At 34.3% G+C, this 22,126-nt stretch overlaps 1 protein-coding gene across 1 annotated transcript in view; it reads right to left on the bottom strand.

Moving 5' to 3' along the window:
• Positions 1 to 22,126, bottom strand: part of LOC123252384 (transmembrane protease serine 11C-like) — an 81,009-nt gene that overhangs the window by 22,577 nt on the left and 36,306 nt on the right. Inside the window, exon 5 of the mRNA XM_044681721.1 lies at positions 5,430 to 5,468. Within this exon, the coding sequence (XP_044537656.1) occupies positions 5,430 to 5,468 (39 nt within the window). The remainder of the gene's footprint in view (positions 1 to 5,429; positions 5,469 to 22,126) is intronic.

Here is a 22,126-nt window from a genome sequence, read left to right as displayed (position 1 = left end):
GCTATTTGCTTGTTTTACACTAAACCATTTACAATGAAATCAGTCGTTGGATAGCTGATGAAAAAAGTCTTATAGAGATTATGCTATGCTTAGTTTAGTGAGGTTTGCCAATAACTCAATTTAAGTCCATTAATAAAAGAAAGAACAATATTTTTATTCAACAGTTGATATAGATTCATTGCAAGTCAGTTTAAGTGGTGCAAAAGATAGGGGGATGATATAATTAGAAGCAATTTAACTTTTACTTATTCCTTTTGTCTATATGAGATATAAGAAAAATGATAAAGAATACAGCAATTTTAGGTGCCTGGATGCTTGTTACAATACAAACATTGAGAAAAATTATATCAACTATAAAAGATACAACTATGAAATACTTAAAAAACCCATTTTCAAAATTGAATCTATATTTACATTATTATTTGGGCTTGGTTGACCTAATTAGGTTCAAAGAACCATGACTTCAAGTTTGGCAGCATTAAGCTTTCTTTGGACTAATGGGAAAAACTTAATGTAGCACTTTTTCTTTTAATCTATTTGATTACCTCTACATGTGACTTCATCTTATATATTGATACTACTGTCAATTAGCTATAATTTATTAGTAATAGTCATAATTGGTATTCTGAGGCAGTTAGATGGTCCAGGGGCAACTAGGTGATGCATTAGATAGAGCGCTAGATTTGAATACAAGAAGACCCAAACTTGAATCCTGTATCAAATAATTACTATCTGTGTGAGTCTGGGCAGGTCACTTAATCTTACCTCAGCCTCAGTTTCTTCATCTATAAAATGGGGATAATAAAGGTATCATCCTCAGAAGGTTATAGTGAGAATCAAATGAGATAATTTATTTACAGCACTATATCAATGCCACCTGTATCAACAATAATTGTATTTATAGTATAATATATGTCACCTCCAAATAAAAGCCTCTTTTCTGGAATAAGGGACTATCAGTTTCAGTCTATAAAGGGAATGTAAATCAAATATAAAATCAAAGCTTAGAAAATGGTATTTGTGTCCCTTCCTAGGGAGGTGTTTTTGGATTAAATTTAAGGAAAGAAGTTCTTAACATAATCTTAGATGATGGCTTGTTGTGTGTAGAGGAATATTATATACAACTGATTATTCTTCTAATGCATCCATACATATGTTTCCTTAAGTTGGTCTAAGCAAGAGTAGCAGGATAGAGAATATAATACACTTCTTCAAAGTTTTTATCTAAACTGCTTGTTCTGCTACACTGTACTTAGGTTTCTATCTTGTCCCTTTTGATTATTTTCTTTTGTGATTACATTTTAGTGTATCTACATCTGAGGTTGGAAAGATGTCTTATATGGTGGAATTTTATAGCAGAAGCCTTGAGTTGGTTGCCATATTTGAAGGAAAAGGTCCTTTCCTTTGACACAATGACTTGAATGCCTTTTGTCCTCCTTCCACTCCCTTATCACTGATGCTTTAAAAATACAGAATTCAGAGGTATAATGGTGGTTTCTCCCTCTCTCCTCCCTTCTTTGTTTGGACAACTTCTAAAGGAAGTTGGCTTTTACTCAACTTTTTTAAATAGAGAGTACAAAAACAAAGGTGCTTCTTTGCTAGGAGGAATAAACCTTAGGCAACTCCACTTCCTGGTTTCTAGCCTTGCTCAAGAGCTTTGAGCTGATTAATTTCTGTGGATCAGCTTTGGACAACATTCTCCTTTTACTCATCTCTGTTCCATCTATTAATCTCTCACTCTGTATGAATTTATTCTCTTCTTAACCTTCCTTTGTTATATTTATTTATTGAAGTGGAATACTACCAGTGATTGAGTAGAGATGAAGAGTCCTTATGAGTGGTCTTACCATATTTTCTAAGTCTACCTTGCTATAGATGCTTCAGAGGCATGTTTACTTGTCACAACATGACATAATTTTTAGAAAGAACACATATGAGGGAGTGGAGACAAGATGATGGATTATAAGCGATCCACCTTAACTCCCTCAATATTCCCCTTCAATGAACCTTAAAATAATGCCTTAAATTAAATTTTAGAGTAGCAGAGAAAACAAAAGTTCAGGGTGACATTTTTCTGGCCTAAGAAAATTTAGGAGTTTGGCAAGAAAAGTTCCTGATGTGGCAGCAGAAGGGGCAGCTACAATAGCAGCTGTAAGAGCTCTTAGCCCAGAGAAAAAAGGAAATTGAATAACTTGTAAAAAAGAAATTACAGTACATGCTTTGCTAGTGGTGGGCACAGTGGGAACTGAATGGCAACTTTATTGTCCATATGCAGTTCTGAGTTCCAGTTCCAGGGTGGAGAGGAGTCCTGGGGACTGGCCACAAGTGAACAGAGGCCCAGGTGGTAGTTCCTAGGAAAAGAAAGTGCTAATGCTTGTGGCTATAGGGGACCAGGGACCATCCTTGGGTAAAGACCAAAGGGCAGATCAGGAGAGCAGTGAGTTTACCTCTGCTAGGAACACACCACTTTGGAAGCACCAAAAACTTTCAGACCATCAGAACTGGCTCTGAAAAGAGTAGGATAAAAAACTTGGAAACTTGAGACATTGCCTCCTCACCTATAGGTGAGTAGAGCCCAACCTTAACATAAAGTTCAAAGTTAAGAAATGGGCAAGGAAAATGAGTAAATACCACCACCAACAAAATAACTTGATTATAAAAGTTACTTTTTTTGTTGTTGTCAGGGAAGACCAAGATATAAACTCATAAAAAGACAATGTGAAGACACCTACAACAAAATCCTCAAAGAAAAATTATAATTGGATGCAAGCCTAACAAGAATTACTGGAAGAACTAAAGAAAGAGATAAGAGTAATAGAAGAAAAATTGGGAAAAGAAACAAGGGTGATGCAAGAAATTTATTTTTAATTTTTTAAACCCTTAACTTCTGTGTCTTGGCTCCCAGGTTGAAGAGTGGTAAGGGTGGGCAATGGGGGTCAAGTGACTTGCCCAGGGTCACACAGCTGGGAAGTGTCTGAGGCCGGATTTGATGTGCAAGAAAATCTTGAAAAGAGATTTAAAAACTTGGCAAAAGAGCTCTTTCTTCAGTACAAGACAGTACTAAAGAAAATAACATCTTAAACAAAAAGATTAGCCTAATGGCAAAAAGATGTAGAAAAAATTCCTGAAACCTTTTAAAAAAAAGAATTGGCCAAATGGAAAGAGGTACAAAATTTCACTCAAGAAAATAATTTCTTAAAAAGCAGAGCTGGATAAGTGGAAGCTAATGATGCCATGAGACATCAAAAAACAATACAGCAAAGTCAAAGCAATAAAAAAAGAAGGAAGCATGATATATCTCAGAAAAGCAACTGACTTGGAAAATGGGTCAAGGACCAGTAGTTTAAGAATTATTGGACTACCTGAAAACCAGAATCAAAGAAAGAGTTTAGACATAACATTTCAAGAAAATATCGAGGAAAATTGCTCAAATATATTAGATCCAAAGGGTAAAATAGAAATGGAAAAAAATGAATCATTCACATCCAGAAAGAGATCTACAAATGAAAACTCCCAGGAATATTATAGCCAAATTCCAAAATTCATAAGTCAAATAGAAAATGCTTCAAGGAACAGTAAGAAAACAATTTAATACTGTGAAGCTACAATTGGGATCATACAACATTTAACAGCGTCCACATTAAAGGACAAAACTGAATTGAAAAATTGACATTCAAATATAAGACTGAAGAGAGGCATAAAAAGTAAAACATGATAGCGTAATCATAAGGGTCTCAATAAAGTTAAATTGTTTATATTCTTCTGTAGCAAGATGATACACATAATCTCCTAAGAACTTTATCATTATTAGGACAGTCAAAAGTTGTTGCTAAAATGTACCATAGATAATAACTTAATATAAACATTTTTACAGAAAGTTTCTTTGACAAAGGACTCATTTTTCAAATATATGCTGATTATAGAATGGAGTCAAATTTATGAAAACAAGAACTATTCCTTAACTGATTAATGGTCATAGGATATAAAAAGTTTTCAGAAGAAAAAATCAAAACTGTCTGTAGTCATACAAAAATGCTCTAAATCACTATTGATTAGAGAAAGACAAATTAAAATAATTCTGAGGTACCAACTCAAACCTATCATAATGACAAATGCTAGAGGGGATGAGGAAATCAGCTACACTAATGAACTGCTGGTGGAGAGATGACCTGGCCCAATGATTCTGGAGAGTCTTTGACATAACAATATCACTACTAGATCTGTATGTTAAAGAGATCAAAGAAAAATGAAAAGGATCTATATGTACACAAATATTTTTAGCAGTATTTTTTTGTGGTGTCAAAGAACAAGAAATTAAGGGGATACTGATCAATTGAAGAATGGCTGAACAAGTTGTAGAGCATGATTGTGATGGAGTACTATTGTATTGCTGAAAATGACATGGATGGTTTAAGAAAGTATGGGAAGATCTATGTGGAACTGATTTAAGAAGCAGTATAACATTGTACCATTACAGCAATATTGTAATGATGATCAACTGTGAAAGACTTGGCTACCTTGATCAGTACAATAAACCCAGACAACTCTAAATGAGAAAATGATATCCACCTCTATAAAAAGAATTGATAAAATCTGAGTACAAATTGAAGTATAATTTTCTCACTTTTTAATTCTTTTCTGCTTTTTAAAAATTAGGGCTGACATGGAAATATATTTTGCATTATTTAGGGAGGAAATTTGAAGCTCAAATTTTAAAAATATTTAAAAATAAATTGTAAGTTAAAAATATTTGAAGATATAGTTCAAAAAGGAGTTGAAATAAGGCTTAAGTGCAGTTATAAAATTCCTTTGTTTATATTATTGCAAGGATACAAAAAATGTACTTCAAATGAAAAAAAGAAAGAGCATAAAAGATGAATGCCTTGCAGACTATGAGGATGAGTGGAGTTGCTCTTTATCATTCTTATCTATCTATTTTTCTTTTCTTACAGTATTTTCCAGTCAATCTTGTAGCTAAGGAAACTTGTCCTTATGATCATTTACTCCTGCAGAGGTGAGGGTATCACCTCTGTGAAAAAAACTTTCTACTTATAGATACCTGGATGTGTGTGTGTGTGTGTGTGTGTGTGTGTGTGTGTGTGTGTTTGTGTTTCTCAGCACTCTGAACATTTAGGAATTGAATATTATCAGGAGACGTTAGGAATGATGTGTTGATATGTTATTCTCACATTCCATTTGTGTGGGGGATTTCTCAGGTTAAATTGTCTAAATGTAAAAATGCTCTGCCTTTAGTAAGCTTTAAACTAAAGACTGGATAATAGTCAACTTCCTCTTGTGACTTAAAAACAAGTTTGTCAAGACAACACCTGCATGACAGTACTTGACTCTCAAGCTGTAGACAATCAATCCTTTGAGTATCCAAGGAAATTAGGCCTCATGTTAAAATATCCATTTGTCATCACACTTACACATATTGAGAAGATTTTCTGCTGGATCCATATCGATATCTAAAAAAAAATAAGGAGAAAAATGTAAGTATGGTATATTAAAATTCTGTTGTATTTTATTTGCATGGGGTTTCTGTTCTTTATCAATGGCACATAATGGGTTGAAACAGTTTATTGTCCTATTATTCATTTTTGCAATCCAGCAACCACTTAAAACTCAAACCTCCAACCATATGTCCATATAAACAATGATAAGTCATTTGTTTTACAGACACTTTTTTGAAGGAACCTGAAGACACTGGACTTGGTGTATTTCAAGCAACAACAAATGAAATTGACCAAACCTTAAAAAATAAGAAATTGCTGAATCTTGGCACAGAAAATTTTTATAACTAGCTGTTTACACACCACAAACAAAGCAAACTAAAATGACATTCAAAATTAATATCTAAAGAGAGGAAAAGATAGGAGCATTGCATGCAATCACTAGATTATGAGCTCTAGTTTACTCAAACAAGCTGTTGACTCTGAAAAGTGGAAAATATATACAAATAAAAAACATTACTTCTTATTTGCAGCATTTTTTGAGAAGCTTAATGATTTTAAAGTTGTTACCACTTTGTGGTTTCAATGATTCCAGAAGCTTCCTAGCCAACACCTGATCTTGTTAGGGGAGATGTATGACAGCCAAAAGCCTATTTAAGATGCAGACTCATTTCAAAATGATTATAGAGAAGAGGCCATATTACAAATAAAGGTGCTTTAAAAAGCAGATATTCAGATGAGAAGATATGCCATCAGAAATCTTACTATTATTCTCAACTAAATCATCTTTATTTACATATGAAACTGGAAGGACAAGAAATTTCTATATATAATTTATTTTCATCATGAATAAAACTGGAAATATCAAAGGAAACAGAATTTAAGCAGTCAGGAAGATCTGGTTTTAAATATTACTTAGAAACTTACTATGTGACCTTGGGTATTGCCACTTAAACCATATGTGCCTCAGTTTTCTTATCTGATACATGAAAAGTTGAATTCAATTAGTTATTAAGGTCCCTTAGATCTCTAAATCTGGTATCCTACGCTCCTGTGACATTATAGAGGTGTAAAGGGAACCCGTTCCTCCCAGGGTCATGAACTTTTTGCTTGTCTGAGCCAGCCCATTAGTGTAGCTGGAATGCTTCAAACAGAGGTCACAGGTTAAGAGCCCTAGGATCATGACACAGAACTAAGGGTTATGGGTCCAAGTCAGAGAGACTTTGGTTCCTGAGATATGATAGACAAGCAAACAGGGAAAGGAAGTGACGTGGAGAAAGAGGACTATAAAAAAAGGAGACTGTAGAGGAGATGAGGTTCTTCTCTAGAAGTCTTTGGCTGGGGGTCTTTATGCAATTTGGTGTTGGTGGCTCGGGCGGAAGACTCTTGTGGGCTGGTAAGATTAGGGTGGTAGGCTGGGAAATATTTTTCTATTTCGTTTCCTCATTTCTTTCTTAAACTATATTATATTAAAATTAAATTGTTAAAAACTACTATCATCCTTGTGACTTAAGGTTTAATTATTTTATAAATGGCGGCCACAACTATCTTTTTTTAAACTAATATTATATTTCCAAACCAATTTCTAAATATTGCATTTAGCATATTACATAACTCTACCACCTTAATATTTGATATGTTTCATGTGAAAGTGGAAATAGCACTCAGGAACAAAACATCAGAGAAAGAGAATCAATCTGGCCAAATTCAAAGAGAAAAAAATCTGTTCTTGAAAAGATACATTTTAAAAGCATACTGGAATTAATTTTCAAGATATCTCAAAAAAAAAAAAACCAAAAATTCCAAAAGAACGTAAAAGATCAAAGGCAGAATTACAACAAATGTTGGTCAAAAAGATATCATTATTCACCCTCTGAATTCTAAAAAATCTTTATTAGAATGGTCTAGGCACTCATTCATGCTGTCTTCAAGGAAAGCAACAGCAAGCAGACTTTGCTGACAATTTTCTACTATAATCCACATTTTTAGTCACATAATTGCCAGAAAAGTATTGTGAATATAAGATCCTGATAGATTTATTCTTTGTTGATTATAAAAAAGGCTCTTGTCAAACAAGATGTTTCCTATACATCAGTCAAAATTATTTAGGATCCCATGATAGGTGAAACTGCAGAAATAACTTTCTTCAATGAATTTTCAGTAACTCAGATACATGACACATACATAATGGCATATATATATACATATATGTATATGTATATATATATATATGTTTTTACCAAAGGTCTTTGCCACTGTCATGGAAAATTTCCTTTGCATAATCCAAATGGAAATTCATTGTAGATGTTAAGGTTCTTTATATATTATTATTTTTAGATGATATCATACTGATTGCATGGAGCTCTGGGACATACAAGTTCTCAAAAAAAACAAGGACCACTTAAAGGTGATGTGTCTAGCAATGTAAAAAGAAAACAGGAGATTAAAAATCATATTCATCTGATAATAGTTTGCATTATGTCTGTAATTCTACTCACTAGGGTGACTAAGGCTGTGAAATTTCTTGAGTTTGGAAGTTTTGAGCTCCAGTAGGCTATGCCAACTGGATGTCTTCTCTAAATTCCATTAATGTGATGTCATTGTGTTAGTTAAAATCACCTGGGGTTCTATTTGGAAGGATTGAACCTCAATATAGTGTTTGACAAACTTCTGTGGACCTGTGGGGGTCCTTAAAACTACATTTCCCGTGGTCCAATGGGTTTCCTGTTTTGGATTACGTATTCAAGGTGAGGGACTGTTTTAAATAGGGGGGAAGTGACTTTGAACTGCCTTTTTAGCTACCTGAGCAGGCGAAGAGAGGAAGGTAAATGAATGAGGGGAGGTTTGAATAGGTTTCTTACAGGCGCGTGGTCAGTCTATCAGCATGGCTTTTTAGTAAAATACTATTCTTCCTTTTGATCTCGGCCCTCATCATTTTTAATCGTAACAGTCATAACATTATCTAGAAGCAAAATAACATCAGATTGCCTAAGAAAGGGAGTACTCGGTCCAGGTCAGAAATAGAACCTGGGTGATATAGGAAAATCCAGCTTTTTAAAATAATCATCTTGCCTTGATTATGACAATCAGCTGAATGGCTAGCCCACTGAGTTACTTTGATGATCAAAAAGCAGTTTCCAAAACTGAGAGATGACTGGATTACATTTGGAAAATTACATGATGCTTTCTATAATCCTAATTTTCCCATCCACCCCAAAGCAGAAGCATTTAGAAATATGTCTTCTAGTGATTCTGTATGGCAACAAACCATAGAACACTAGAAACATTAACAATAGACTATAGAATTAAAATAGAAGGTGTAACATAAAGCTGAGTTGTTTTTTTTTTTTATCAATTATTTACATTTAAGAAGTTCTATAAAAAAGATGCCATCAAGGCTATATTTGTAAGTATTTTTTTTTTTACCCTTGTACTTCGGTGTATTGTCTCATAGGTGGAAGATTGGTAAGGGTGGGCAATGGGGGTCAAGTGACTTGCCCAGGGTCACACAGCTGGGAAGTGGCTGAGGCCAGGTTTGAACCTAGGACCTCCTGTCTCTAGGCCTGACTCTCACTCCACTGAGCTACCCAGCTGCCCCCTATCAAGGCTATATTTGAATGGAAATTCAGGGAGACAAAGAAAGAAGATTAACAATCTGAGTGTTACATTGGTACTCCTGAAATATTAGAATAGTCTTTATAAATGCTAGCCCATTAGATATGTTCTCTCTGTAGGATTTATAAAAGATGTGGGAAAGAATCACATATGATTAGAGAGAATGAATGCAGTGGTGTACACTGATAGAGGAAGTACTAAATCTTGCTAATGAGGCCATAAATCCATTCATTCCTCCTTCAGGTTCCAATAAAGTCTCATGCATGTCAAAGCATGTCATGATGGACTTTTAAGAACATGGTTTATATTAAGATATGTTCTAGAAAGTTCTAAACATTATTGTGTATATAGATATAGATAGATCTAAAATTTTTTAAATGAGAAAATTCAAATAACTTGATGTTTTCACAACCATAGGATGATGATAGATTTCATGATAATGAAGAAATATTACATTAAATTTGGTATCTTTAGTATTTTAAGAACATTTAGACACTTATAATAATTTTATTAAGGAATTTTTAGTTGTTCTTATGTTACCTGTCTTTTAAATCAGGCTTTAAAATAAGTTAGGTATAAACAATTTCCTCATCTTTAAAGTGAGAGAGGTGCATCTCGAAGGTAAATTCTGTGATGCTATGAAAACTGGCAATCTGTGAATTATGTGTGGTAACTTCCAGTTAATCAGAATATTTGGCTTACTCAAGAATATGTAAAAAAAAATAACTGATGTGAAAGAAGTTAAGTAATAAGGATACAAATTGAAATGCAGGATTGATGCAAGTTCTCTTGCATTTGCAAAATCACTTGAGGCAATCCTGCATTACAAGACAAAAATGAAACAACCTATGTTTTCTAGGAATTTGCATTTTACAGATATTGACAAGAGAACTCTATTCTCAAAACATTCAGAATTAATGGAAATTTATTGAGACAATAGTAATAATAAGCTTAAGACCCGTGTTCAAGATTTGGCTCTACTTCACATACTGTTTCTGTGACTAGGGTCAATTTATATGTTATCTATGATCCATAGTTCTCTCATCTGCAAAATGGACTAATAATGCCTATCCTATCTGTGTCAGAGACTATCATATCAAATGAGGAAACGAATTTTAAAAGCTTTGTAGCTACAAAAATATGTAAATTATTGTTGTTATTGTTACTGCTACTAGAACTAGCATTAAAATATGAATTTAGTAATAATAATAGTATACACTTACATAATCACTTGAAAGGTTTTGCAAAGATGAATATACAGTATCTGATCTAATGTTGTATAGATATTCCTAGATAAAAAAGTAATTCTAGGGAATATCACCAAGTGAAATTATAATTATTATAGATTGCTTTGCTGTGGGGTCATAGTCTTGGAGTTGTTTTGTATAAGTGGAAAGAGTATGAGCAGCTGAGCAAATGAGTCATCATTATTCTATCTGAGATTTGGAAATCCATAAACCTAATAGCTTTGCACTTAATAGATGTTCTTCAACAAAGAAATCACAAGTTGACCTGTAAATTAAACATCATAAAAGTCAATGTGGATTCATTTTTTATTGTTATCCTTGGTGTAATAAAATCTTGGAGGGAGTAACCAGTTCTACAAGCTAATTACTGTATAAAGACTTTAATCAATTACTCTTATGTTTGGTTGCAAAACTAACCAAGAAAACAAAAGAATTCTCTACTAAAAAAAGGCAGCCTGTCTAAACAGAGAGGCAGAAGCAATTCAGGTAGCTGAGTTGAGATGACTCAGAGTTATTTAAAAACAGCAAGCTGGTATATTTCCATGTCTAATCCTTCATAGTTGCTTTCCAGAAACTATTTTTGTTAGATGTAGCATGTGGTATTTTGCCTTAGGATCAGCCTGATGAAAAAGATCTACTCATTTACATTAAGACGATGGTTAAACAACTCATCTTTCTGATGTGTGTTAACAAAAAGTTAATGCTCCACCCTAACCAACACCCCTTTAAAAATACTCTCCATCCATTTCATTTACTCCTGCTGCATGAAGTTCTTTGTGGTATATGGTAAAGTGGAAGTGGAGAGAAGAAATGGCAATGTTGAAGATAAGTAAAAGGAGAAATAGAATGGGGAAAGGGTTTCAACGTTACTGCTTGTCTTGCCTCAGCAGCATGTTTCAGCCTTCTAATCCAGGTTCAGATGCAAAGGCTTAGACCCTTATGAGTTCCCCTCTGAACTGATCAGTTAATAGGATTTACTGAACACTCTCTCTCTATCGCCATCCCCCAACCCCCCCCCCCGCCCCAAAAGTTACAAGGAAACAAGGAAAATAGCTTTAATAGCTTTGGGCTTTAAGTCATTTCACATATTCAATCCTTATAGTAACCCTGTGAAGTAGGAGCTTCTATTATTTTGCTCTTACAGATGAGTAAACTGAAGCTGAGAGAAGCTAAATGGCAGGCCCAGGGTAACATAACTAAGTGACTGACATGGATTTCGAATTTGGTTCTTCCTGACTCCAAATTTTGCTCTCTCTCTAAACTAAATAGGCACATTCCTATTGCTTCAAAGGAGATTATATAAAAAAAGAGAAGAAAAACAATTTTGAACTTTTCCCTCTCTTTTTACTGGCCAAGTATATATATATATATATATTTTTTTTGTTATTCTGATTAGATTTGTGAACTTATTAAAAAGCATTTATTATCCAGCCTCAGACACTTCCCAGCTGTGTGACCCTGGGCAAGTCACTTGACCCCCATTGCCTACCCTTACCACTCTTCCACCTATAAGTCAATACACAGAAGTTAAGGGTTTAAAATTAAAAAAAAATTTTAAAAAGCATTTATTAATCACATCCTGCATCCCAGGTACTGTGCTAGGCACTCTGGAAGTGTGCCTTCCAAAGGTGTGCCTTCTTTCCTCAAAGAAGGACAAAAAAATAGTCTTTGTTCTCAAGTACTTGGAGAACATAACGTGAAAATAGCTATGCACAAACAAGGCATAGGTTTAAAATTATTAAAGCTTTAAAAGCTACCAAGAATTTTGGGACACTATGTACCTTGTTAGTTATTTTTGAAAGAAAATGTTATACATACAATTATTATGTATATAATATACACATAATATCTATTATATACCAGTGACATATATAAACTATGTGAACATACACAAACACTCAGAAAGTGAGAGAGGGCAAGATCATTACACAGAATATCCAAGGAATTTGTGTATGTCTGTATGCACACACATAAACATTCATATGTGTACATGTTTTATCTATCAATCATTTCTTTTTGAAACCTTTTTGGTGTTTGAAATTTTGTATTGGAAAAAATTTATGATTTCAGAAAGAAAAAGGATTGTTAGGCAAATGAGATGAAATGCTTAACCACAGCAATTATTATAATTCTAATTAGTAATATGGGCAAAAGCTTTTATTGAATTTTAATAATCAAGTGACTAATAAGGGACCAAAATGACTAAAGGATACAGGCTTAACTTAACCACAATCCTGGTCCACCCAAATGTACCTTCGCTCTCGAAAATATTTCCATAGTTATTAAATACTAAGGAGTAAGAATTTTATGAATGAGCAAGCAAAACTATCCTATCTGGCGATTAATCTTTTCCATGAAGCATTGCAGTTTTCCTATCTGGCAATTAATCTTTTCCATGAAGCAGTCTAAAAGGATGGTGGATTTCAAAATGAATGTCCTGGGTTCAATTCCTGAATCTTCCATTCAATAGCTATGTGACTATGGATAAGGTATAGCCTCTTTGGGCTTTAGTTTTCTTATATATAAAATGAGGAGGTAAAGTGCTTTCCAGTTCTAAATCTATGGTACTTTAATATCCCATCTGATTTCCTTGACTTGGAGTAGATTAGCTACAGTAAAACCAAACATCTCCTATACATAATACCTTTCCCAATTGCCCTCCCGAAGGTTTTAGATATGAGACCTCTCTTTTAAAAAAAAAGAACACATAAACCTATTCCTAATGTACTTTCTCACCTTGACAAAGTTTTTAATGGTAATACTTTTATTACTGTCAGATCTAATCATCCAATTTATTATTTATACTCATATAAATCTTAATTAGTCATCTCAGCATTGACTAAGGTAACAGAAACAAAACCCCATTTCTCCTTTAGAAATTCTTCTGATCAAGGTTTGTAATGATCATAATAGTACATGGTCATATTGTATTATATACTATTTTGCAAGTCCTTGCTCCACAAAGATTTTGTAATATTGTTAAATCAAGTATTAGTATTGCCATTTAATAGATGAGGAAATTGAAGTTCAGAGAAATAAAATGAATGAATTTGACTAGTATCATCTTTCTCAGATTTCTTTCCTCATTAAATAAAATATTCAATAGCTAATCGGTTCCATTTATTTATTTATTTAAAACCCTCACCTTCCGTCTTGGAGTCAATACTGTATATTGGCTCCAAGGCAGAAGAGTGGTAAGGGTCGGCAATGGGGGTCAAGTGACTTGCCCAGGGTCACACAGCTGGGAAGTGTCTGAGGTCAGATTTGAACCTAGGACCTCCTGTCTCTAGGCCTGGCTCTGAATACACTGAGCTACCCAGCTGCCCCCAGCTAATAGATTTTTATAGTTCCAGTGATCTCTAGTGGTCTGCCCTTCTCTCCATGGACATATTTCTTAAGCTTCAACCCCTTAAAAGGTACCAAATATAAGATCAGAATATTCTATCTAAAACAGGGGTTGGCAACCTTTTTGGCCATGAAATCCATAAACGCCACATTTTTTAAAATGTAATTTCATGAGAGCCGAACAGTGCTCACAGTTTGAGATCCTGTAACAGCACCTGAAAAAAAATTGACTTTATGGCTCCTGCAGAAAGAGCCATATGTTGCCAACCCCAGATCTAAAATGTTCTCTTAAACCAAACACCTCTCAGATTTTCATGGCTAGTGATAAAATATATTTGAGAAGCAGCCTGACTCCTGACCCAGGAATACCTGGTTCAAAGCCTGCCTCATCTATGCTGGCAGTTTGATCCTAAACAATTCATTTTTTTAAATTTGTCGTCAGATAATTCATTAAGTCAGAATCAATACAGATCTGCATTCATAAAGGGAGTTTTTCACCAGAAGCTATCTACCTTTTCATTGGCTGCCCCCTCATACTTGAAGTTTACTCCCTCCTTAGCTCTGCTTCCTGGCCCCTTAACTTTCTTCAAGTCCCAACTAAAATTCCACTTTCTACAAGATTCTTTCTTGTTCCCTCAATGGCAACAATCATGTTTTCTCTCAGTAAAATATTTTAAGTTGCTTGTGCAGCATATGCTCAATTCTTATCCTAGTCTTCTTGCGGAAGTTGCATATGATTAAAAGCTTATAAATAATGAAAGAAGAAAATAAAATATAGATTCTATATTTTAATGGACCAGATTAAAATAAGACCAGGAAAGAGATACATTCTCTCTTCTATTCTTATAAATAAATACAACCTTCATATTTGATCACTTTTTGATAGTTCATAATTATGGTATCATTAAATACAACACCTAAAATTATTTTCTTATTGGTGATAAGAAAATCACCAATCCCCACTAATGTGGGAAAGGAGATATAAAGAAAAGGTTTCATGGCAAAGGCTGTAGTAGTTGAACTATGGGGAATTGAATGAGTTGAATGCATTTGTTTTGAATGTACACTCTTTATGCCAATAGGGGACTGCACCAATTGGCTTTTTGTCAACGCGGCTAGTTTTTATCCTCTTTTCTTTTATCCCCAAATTCCTGTAATTTAGAAGTTGACTATGTTTATAAGATCCGCCAAAAAAAAGACCAGTCTTTTTCGCTGGATCTCTAGGGGGAAATGTGTTATTTGGAATTTTGGGGGTTCATTTGAGCCTTTAAATATTTAGATATATGACGAACTTCCTGTAGACATTTAGGGGGCTCAGAAACTACATTTCCCATGATTCCTCTTTTAATTCAGGTAGACAGGAAGTGTGATTATGTAACAGAATAGTATAAGATTCCTGGGGTCATTGGAGGAGGTCTCTTCTGGTACCTGCTTTCTCTTTGGTACCTGGGCTCTCTTTTGGCACGTGGGAGAGGTGGAGAGAAGGTATGGTGGGCAACTTGAATTAGATCTTAGCAGGCACATGGTCATCTTATATTTTACCAGCATGGCTTTAATTAAAATATTGATACTTCTTATAATATCCATTTATATTTATTATAAACTTAACAATATCCATCATGAGAAAAAACTGATTCAGTCAAGTTTATATCAATTTTATTCACTTAGTAAATATTTATTCAGTACTCACTATGTTCAGCACAAAGTACTAATTTATGGGGGAAATGGAAAGTTTAAGATATAGTCTTTGTCATAAAACTCACCAGCTATAAAGGGAATATTATATATTGTTGTATTGATTTCTGGGACAAGATGGACACCAACTTTGAGTGACAAGACCGGCAGTTGAACACCTTGGAATGTACCCAAATGCCATGAGCCAGGGCAAAAGTCCTTTGGAGCCAACCCTATAAATATCCACCAGGCACAGCACTTGGGGCTCAGTCTAGAGCAGAACTTAGGAGGTGGGAGGTCCCGAGAGGGAGGGTAGGTCTGTACCTGCAATCCAACTTGCCTTTCTGAGAGAGCTAGAGAACAATTCATCATTGTCAACAGAGCTGAGAGGGAACAGTGATACTGTCATCAAAGACCATTAATAGCCTTCCCTAATCTTTGGCTTGGCTCTGGCCAAGTCAGGCCAGAGTTAGTGTGAGGGTGAAGAGTCTCCAGTCTCTACCTGATCTAGCAATCTCTACAGCTTGATCATAACTAGATTATTAGTAATAAGGTTCCCAAATCCTCAATCCTTATCCTTGTTCCTTACCCCCATCTAACTAAACCTAAATATAGTGTTTTTTTATCAAGTACCTTTCCTGAGTGGTCAATATATCTAAGCCCTTGGGAAGAGGAGTCAATTACACAGTCAGATCTTCACCGTTATTCTAACAGTGCACCAATAGCCCTTATCAATACCTATTCCAACCTCAGGTTGAGGAACTAGAGAGGTTAACTACACATATAACTTCTTAATGGTTCCCTGTCTGGGTAATTGTTATAAGGGGTAGTTGACAGGCTCAGTTTAGCAAGCCTGTCAGGAGAGGAGAGGCATAGCCTTTTGCCAAAAGCACCTGCACAGAGGCTATAGGTGAGAATGTGCTCTCTCTCCCACTAAATCCAGTCTTCTTTAGTCTTTATTATCCATCCTCCATTTTTATAACAATATATACATTTGTATATGTATAAGTACATATATATATAAGTATATATATATAGAGAGAGTAAACTATGATATACAATAACATGTTGAACACAGAAAAGGTTTAAATGAAGTACTATATGAGGTCTAAAAGGAAAGTTCATTTCCAAATGGGAATATGAGAGTAAATTTCAAAGAGGAGGAGGCATTTTAACAAGTCTCTAAAGGATGGGTTCAGCAGTTCAAAGTTCAACAGACAAAAGAATAAGAGTGATAGTTGAATAAGAGTTATACCAGGCACTGGAAATGAACAAATCATAGAGTTGGCAACATAAGTAGGGGAAAAATGAATAGGATAGTTTGGCTGGAGAAGGGAGTAGTGTGAGACAATGCTGAAAAGACAGTGTAGCACAAAATTCTTAGGGTTTCAAATACCATGCAGAGTTCAAAATTTTAAATAAATAATTGGGAGTCATTGAAAATAACAGAGAAGTGACATAAACAGATATATAAGTCAAAAAGATTAATTTGGCAGTTATTTGAAGGATGGAATGGAGTTGAGAGGTAGAAAGGCCAATTAGGAGGTTTTTGCAAGTATTCTAGTGTTTGGTAATGAGGGCCTTTACCGTGGAGGTAAGAAGCTGAATGAAAAGGATAAGAGTGATATCAAGGAAACATTTCTTGACACTTGATCGGATGTAAGAATTGAGAGAGAGGGAAGTTACAAAGGTTATATCAATATTTTGAACATTGACAGAAATTGGGATGACAGGATGAACATTATTTTTTGTCTTTAGAAGTGAAAAGCTTGGTTTTAGACAAATAAAATGTTGTATCATCTTTATATTTGAATGTAGCACTAATATAATATCTCCTTTATAAATTGAGTATTAATGTCAACCCAGAGAGAGTTAGGTTAAGGCAACCTTTCTAGATTACATGTTATTCAAATTGTCTTCTACATACTTTGAAGTATTCCATGCAGGTGTTTTGATGTAAAAATTGATCCCTATTGAAATATGTTGACATTTTTAAAGATGGTATGGCAAACATACCATCATGATCAACACTTACATTCATAGCACTTTAATCTTCGCACCTTCATTTTTAGAACAGTTTCATGAGATGGATAGATATTACAGAGAATTATCATATCTGTTTAATAGAAGATGCAAATGAATATGTAGGGTTTAAATGATATGGATATTAGTGTATAGGTAGTAAGTATAATAGTTGGGATTTGAAATCCAGCCTCTCCTAACTCTAATACTATAACAATACAAAATTTAAAAAACTACTGTGGTTCCAATCATGTAGGAAACATACACAGACTCATCTGAATAAATTGATACATCAGCTAAATCCTAGTGCTTTACCATCTTGGCAAATGTAATTTCTTATAGACATTTGGATAGAAAGAACGTTATGAACTATTTCATGTGATTTGGAGGTGAAGGTTGTGAGAAGTGTGAAGTCTTGCACTTTCCATTCTGGTCAAATAAACATGGGCAATTAAAATGATACATTACTCTTAGATTGAAAAATAACTGCATTTTTCATCTTAAAAGGGAAGTAACCTTTTAGAAAAAGCAAATCTATCTATCTAATATTTCTGTTTATCCATCCATCCACCCATCTATCTATCTAGAATATGTATACAGTATTCTACATTAGAATTCAGCAAAGATAATTTAAGAAATACCATTATATCATGGATAGTAGCTAGAGAGTTGACCTTAGACGCTGAGACCTGGACTCAAATTTTGCCTTTAATATATCCTAACTGTGTGACCCTGAACAAGTTTCTTACTCTCTCAGTGCCCTATGATTTTCAAGTCAACAGGCCGACAGTCTTGATAGAAAGTGTTTTCTACAGTAATGAAATCACAGGTCTAATTGAAAAAAAATTGTTGGTTGTGAATTTTTCTAGTGTGGGAACTCTTACTTTTCTGTGTTTTATAATGAACACTCCATCTTGGCCTGAACACACTATTTATCCTCTAGGTACAACAATTGATTAATGACCACATTCTGGATAGCTGTCATTGCAGTCCTGATCGATCATTTGAAGAAAAACAGCAGTTTGTTCAGAATTACATACACTCCAAGAGTAATAATAAAAACCTCTTGTCTCCTAGTTTCCAATCTATAGTTCTGTGCCTATGGAAATAAAACTCCTTAGCTTTTTTTCTTCAAATGTTCATCCGATTGTTGCATTAAGTAAAACAATAATGAATCAAATGCTCTTGGTGCTTAAACTATATCTTAATAATAGGTTAGGCACCCAGTTAGGCATCAAGAGAATCTGGCTTTGTTAATGATCTGCATATTCTGGGACCCTCTTTTCTAAAGATAAAGAAGAAACAGGTTAGAATCAATCAAATATTAAATAACTAGTGATATACTGCAAAGGCAATAAGAATCATAGTGGAAGGGGAAACTCTAAATAAGGTCTGTGATGTATATATTTAAAATGGCATGTAAAAATATTTCTGGATATTAGTTACATCTCTGTGGTGTAAATTTTAATGGACAAGTCTAGTTAGAACTAGAGACACACAATGTTGACAGTAAATCTCAAGTATTATGCCATGTCATGTAGTCTCTGTTCATTTTTTACAAGCCAATAATGAGATGAAGGGCAGTTTTGTTATTTAATTTATTATTTGTAATAAAAATCATCATGTAGTCTTATTATTTCATGCCAATTATTCAATTCAATTAATGAAGCATTCATTAAGCCTCTATTAGGTGCCAGACCCAGACCCTAGGCATTAGGCATAGAATGACAGAATGAAACAGACTCTTTCCTCAAGTAACTTCCTGGGAGTAAGTACCATGCATTCTAATAAGTATATATAAAGAATATACAAAATAAATTAAAGTAATTTTAAGAGGTCATAATTTATATCAAAACCTCAGGATCTCTTCTAGGAGGTAGATTTGAGTTTTGAGGGGAGCTAGGGAAAAATGTGCAACTTGACCAGAAAGATAGGTTGGAGTCAGGTTTTAAAAGGCTTTAACTCCTAAGCTGAGGAATTTGTATGTGACATAATAATGAGGATTTAAAATTTTTGCTATGTAGATTATCTACTTTGAGGATTATTTTTGAAAATGTATTCATTTTTAGTCAATTAGCCCCCTTTTCTTATATCTCTCCCAGCAACTGATTGCTATGTTCTCAGGGGAATAAACTAGTTAATTTTATTATCTGAACTTGTGTTTATTTGAATTTATGATCTGAACTTGTGTTTTTCCCATATAAACAATTCTTCTCCATTGGTATCTTACCTAGGCCACTAAGATATTAAAGGATTTGCCCAAAGTTATATGACCAAGGTTGTTCAGAGGCAAGACTTAATCCCAGGCTATTTTAACTCTGAGAGTGACTACTCCCAATGCCATGTAACCTCTTAAATCTAGTGTTTGAATAAGCAAAATATAATGAATATTGCTAATCTATGGCGAATGAAACATTGGGCCTTCTTAACTTCAAAGCTGACTCTCTATTTTAGTGCATTCCACAAGCAAAGGTTGATTTTAATGTGAAATAAATTTGTAATTATTGCTATGTAAATAATTCCTTTTCTTTTCTTCTATCTTTTATATAACTAAAAATCATAACAACAACAATAATGATAATGTGGTAATATAACTTATCATCAATAGGTAATGCATTTTGAGGGCTTTTTTCCTTCTAATAGTATAGGTGAATTCATCTTTTTTTGCCTCATAGTCCATGAATTTGTCAGGGCTCAACGAGTCCATAAAAAGGATCAAACCTCCCACCTTATCCCAAAAGAGTACCAGGCAATAACCTATGTATTCCAATCCAACAAGAATTTCCTAAATACATATTATAGATACAGTACTGTGCTAGATGCCAGGAATAAAAAATGATTAATAGCCCTACCTTTAAAGAGCTTCTATTCTAATAGGGGAGATACAACATATAAACAGATAAATACAGACATTATGATCTGAGGAGGCCTTTGAAGGAAAGTAATTTTGAGAAGTGGAGCTTCATGAGCATAAGAGCTGAAATGTATTGCTGTTTGCAGAAAAGCACAAAGGTCAGTTTGCTTGAAGCGAAGAATGTGCAGAGAATAATGTTGAATAAGCCTGCAAACATTGAATGGATCCAGCTTGTAAAGAGCATTGAATGCTATGTTGAGGAGTTCATAAGTTTATCTTGTTGTTAATAAGAATGCCTCTGAAGGCATTTGAATAGGTCAGAGATGACTTAAGATAATTGTTCTGATTATGACACATAGGACAGATTGGAAAGGGAAGAGTCCAATAGTTGAAATTGGCCAGGAAGGAGGTCATTAAGGTCTGAAATAAGCTGATGGTCACATAAGTGAAGAGGTGTCAAACACATTATAGAGGCAGAATTGAAAAGACTTGGCAACCCATTGTATATGAGATAGTGAAGGAGAGGTAAGGCTCAAGAGCAACTTCAAGGCTGTAAACCTGGGGAACTGTAAAGATGGTGGTACTTTCAACAGAAATAGTGAAGTTTGAAGGAGAGGTGAACTTTAGAGGGAAGACAATGAGTTCTCTATTAGACATCACCACCACCATCATCATATATAGCATTTTAAAGTTTGTCAAGTACGTCACACATATTATCTCATGATCTTCACAATGACACTGCAGGGTAGAATCTATTATTATTCCAATTTTATAGATAGAGAAACTAAGACTCAAAGAGGTTAAATGTCTTGTCTAAGGTCACACAGACAGTCTCTTGTGCTGTTTGAAATGCTTATTGGACATCTAATTGGATACAAGGCCAAACAGCAAAATTTAAGTAAAGATAGTCCAATGAGCTGCTGATATACTAACCTTGGCTAATTAAATAACAACCCATCCAATATTTAAGCTAGAGAATAACTTACTTGGAGACTGTTGAGAATCACTTTTTTTTTTGATGAAATAGCTTTTGAGGCACTTGGTGGTAAAATGGTTAGAGTGCTGGGTTTGGAATTGGGAAGAGCTGAGTTCAAAATTTGGCCTCAGACACTTCCAAGCTACATGCTTCTGGCCAAATAATTTAACCTTTGTTTTCCTTGGGTTCCTCAACTTTAAAATGAGAATACTATCAGCACCGCTTTTGTAGGATTGCTGTAAGAATCAAATGAGATTATATTTGTAAAAAAAGTTTAGCACAATCTCTGGCCCATAGTAGGTAGGAGTAAGTATCATATAAATACTTATTCCTATGCCCCTCCTTTCCTAATTTTATCCCTTCAATCAGAATAACTATTATATATAAAAATGTTTCAGTTTCTACTTGGTTAAGGTATTGAGAGGACTGACTTAGCAGTGGTTGAGCTTGATATTATCTACTGAACTGAGAAGAGGTATGATATAATGAAAAGAACACTGGACCCAACCTGGGGCTAGGAGAACTGATATGCTTTAATTAGTCTTGGCTTTGGGCCTAATACTTAACTTTTCTGAACCTCAATTTCTTTTTCTGTAAAACTTAGATAATAAGACCAGTCTAGCTCTTCACTTGGGCAGCTAGGTGGCTCATCACTTGGTTGTTTTAAGGAACAAAAGAGGTAAAGTAAGCACAAATACTTGGAATATATTTTAAAAATACTATAGACACTTAGGACATGTTTATGATTTTCTTATGTCTATGAAGTTAGACAACTCCCAGAGACTTCGAGTCCTTGAAAAAGGAGTTAAAGAAAGTAGGGGGAATTTTAGGGTACAAAAGGCATAATTTAAGAAAACACAACCAGCATTTATAGATATTATATTTCTATTATATTGAGAAATTAATCCTACCAGAAGGTAAGCAAACTGATATACTTATC

The sequence above is a fragment of the Gracilinanus agilis genome, chromosome 6 (assembly GCF_016433145.1).
Source record: "Gracilinanus agilis isolate LMUSP501 chromosome 6, AgileGrace, whole genome shotgun sequence".
NCBI classification, from domain to species: domain Eukaryota; kingdom Metazoa; phylum Chordata; class Mammalia; order Didelphimorphia; family Didelphidae; genus Gracilinanus; species Gracilinanus agilis.
The sequence above is the reverse complement of the archived record's forward strand: the minus strand, read 5'-3'. Positions and strand labels throughout refer to the sequence as shown.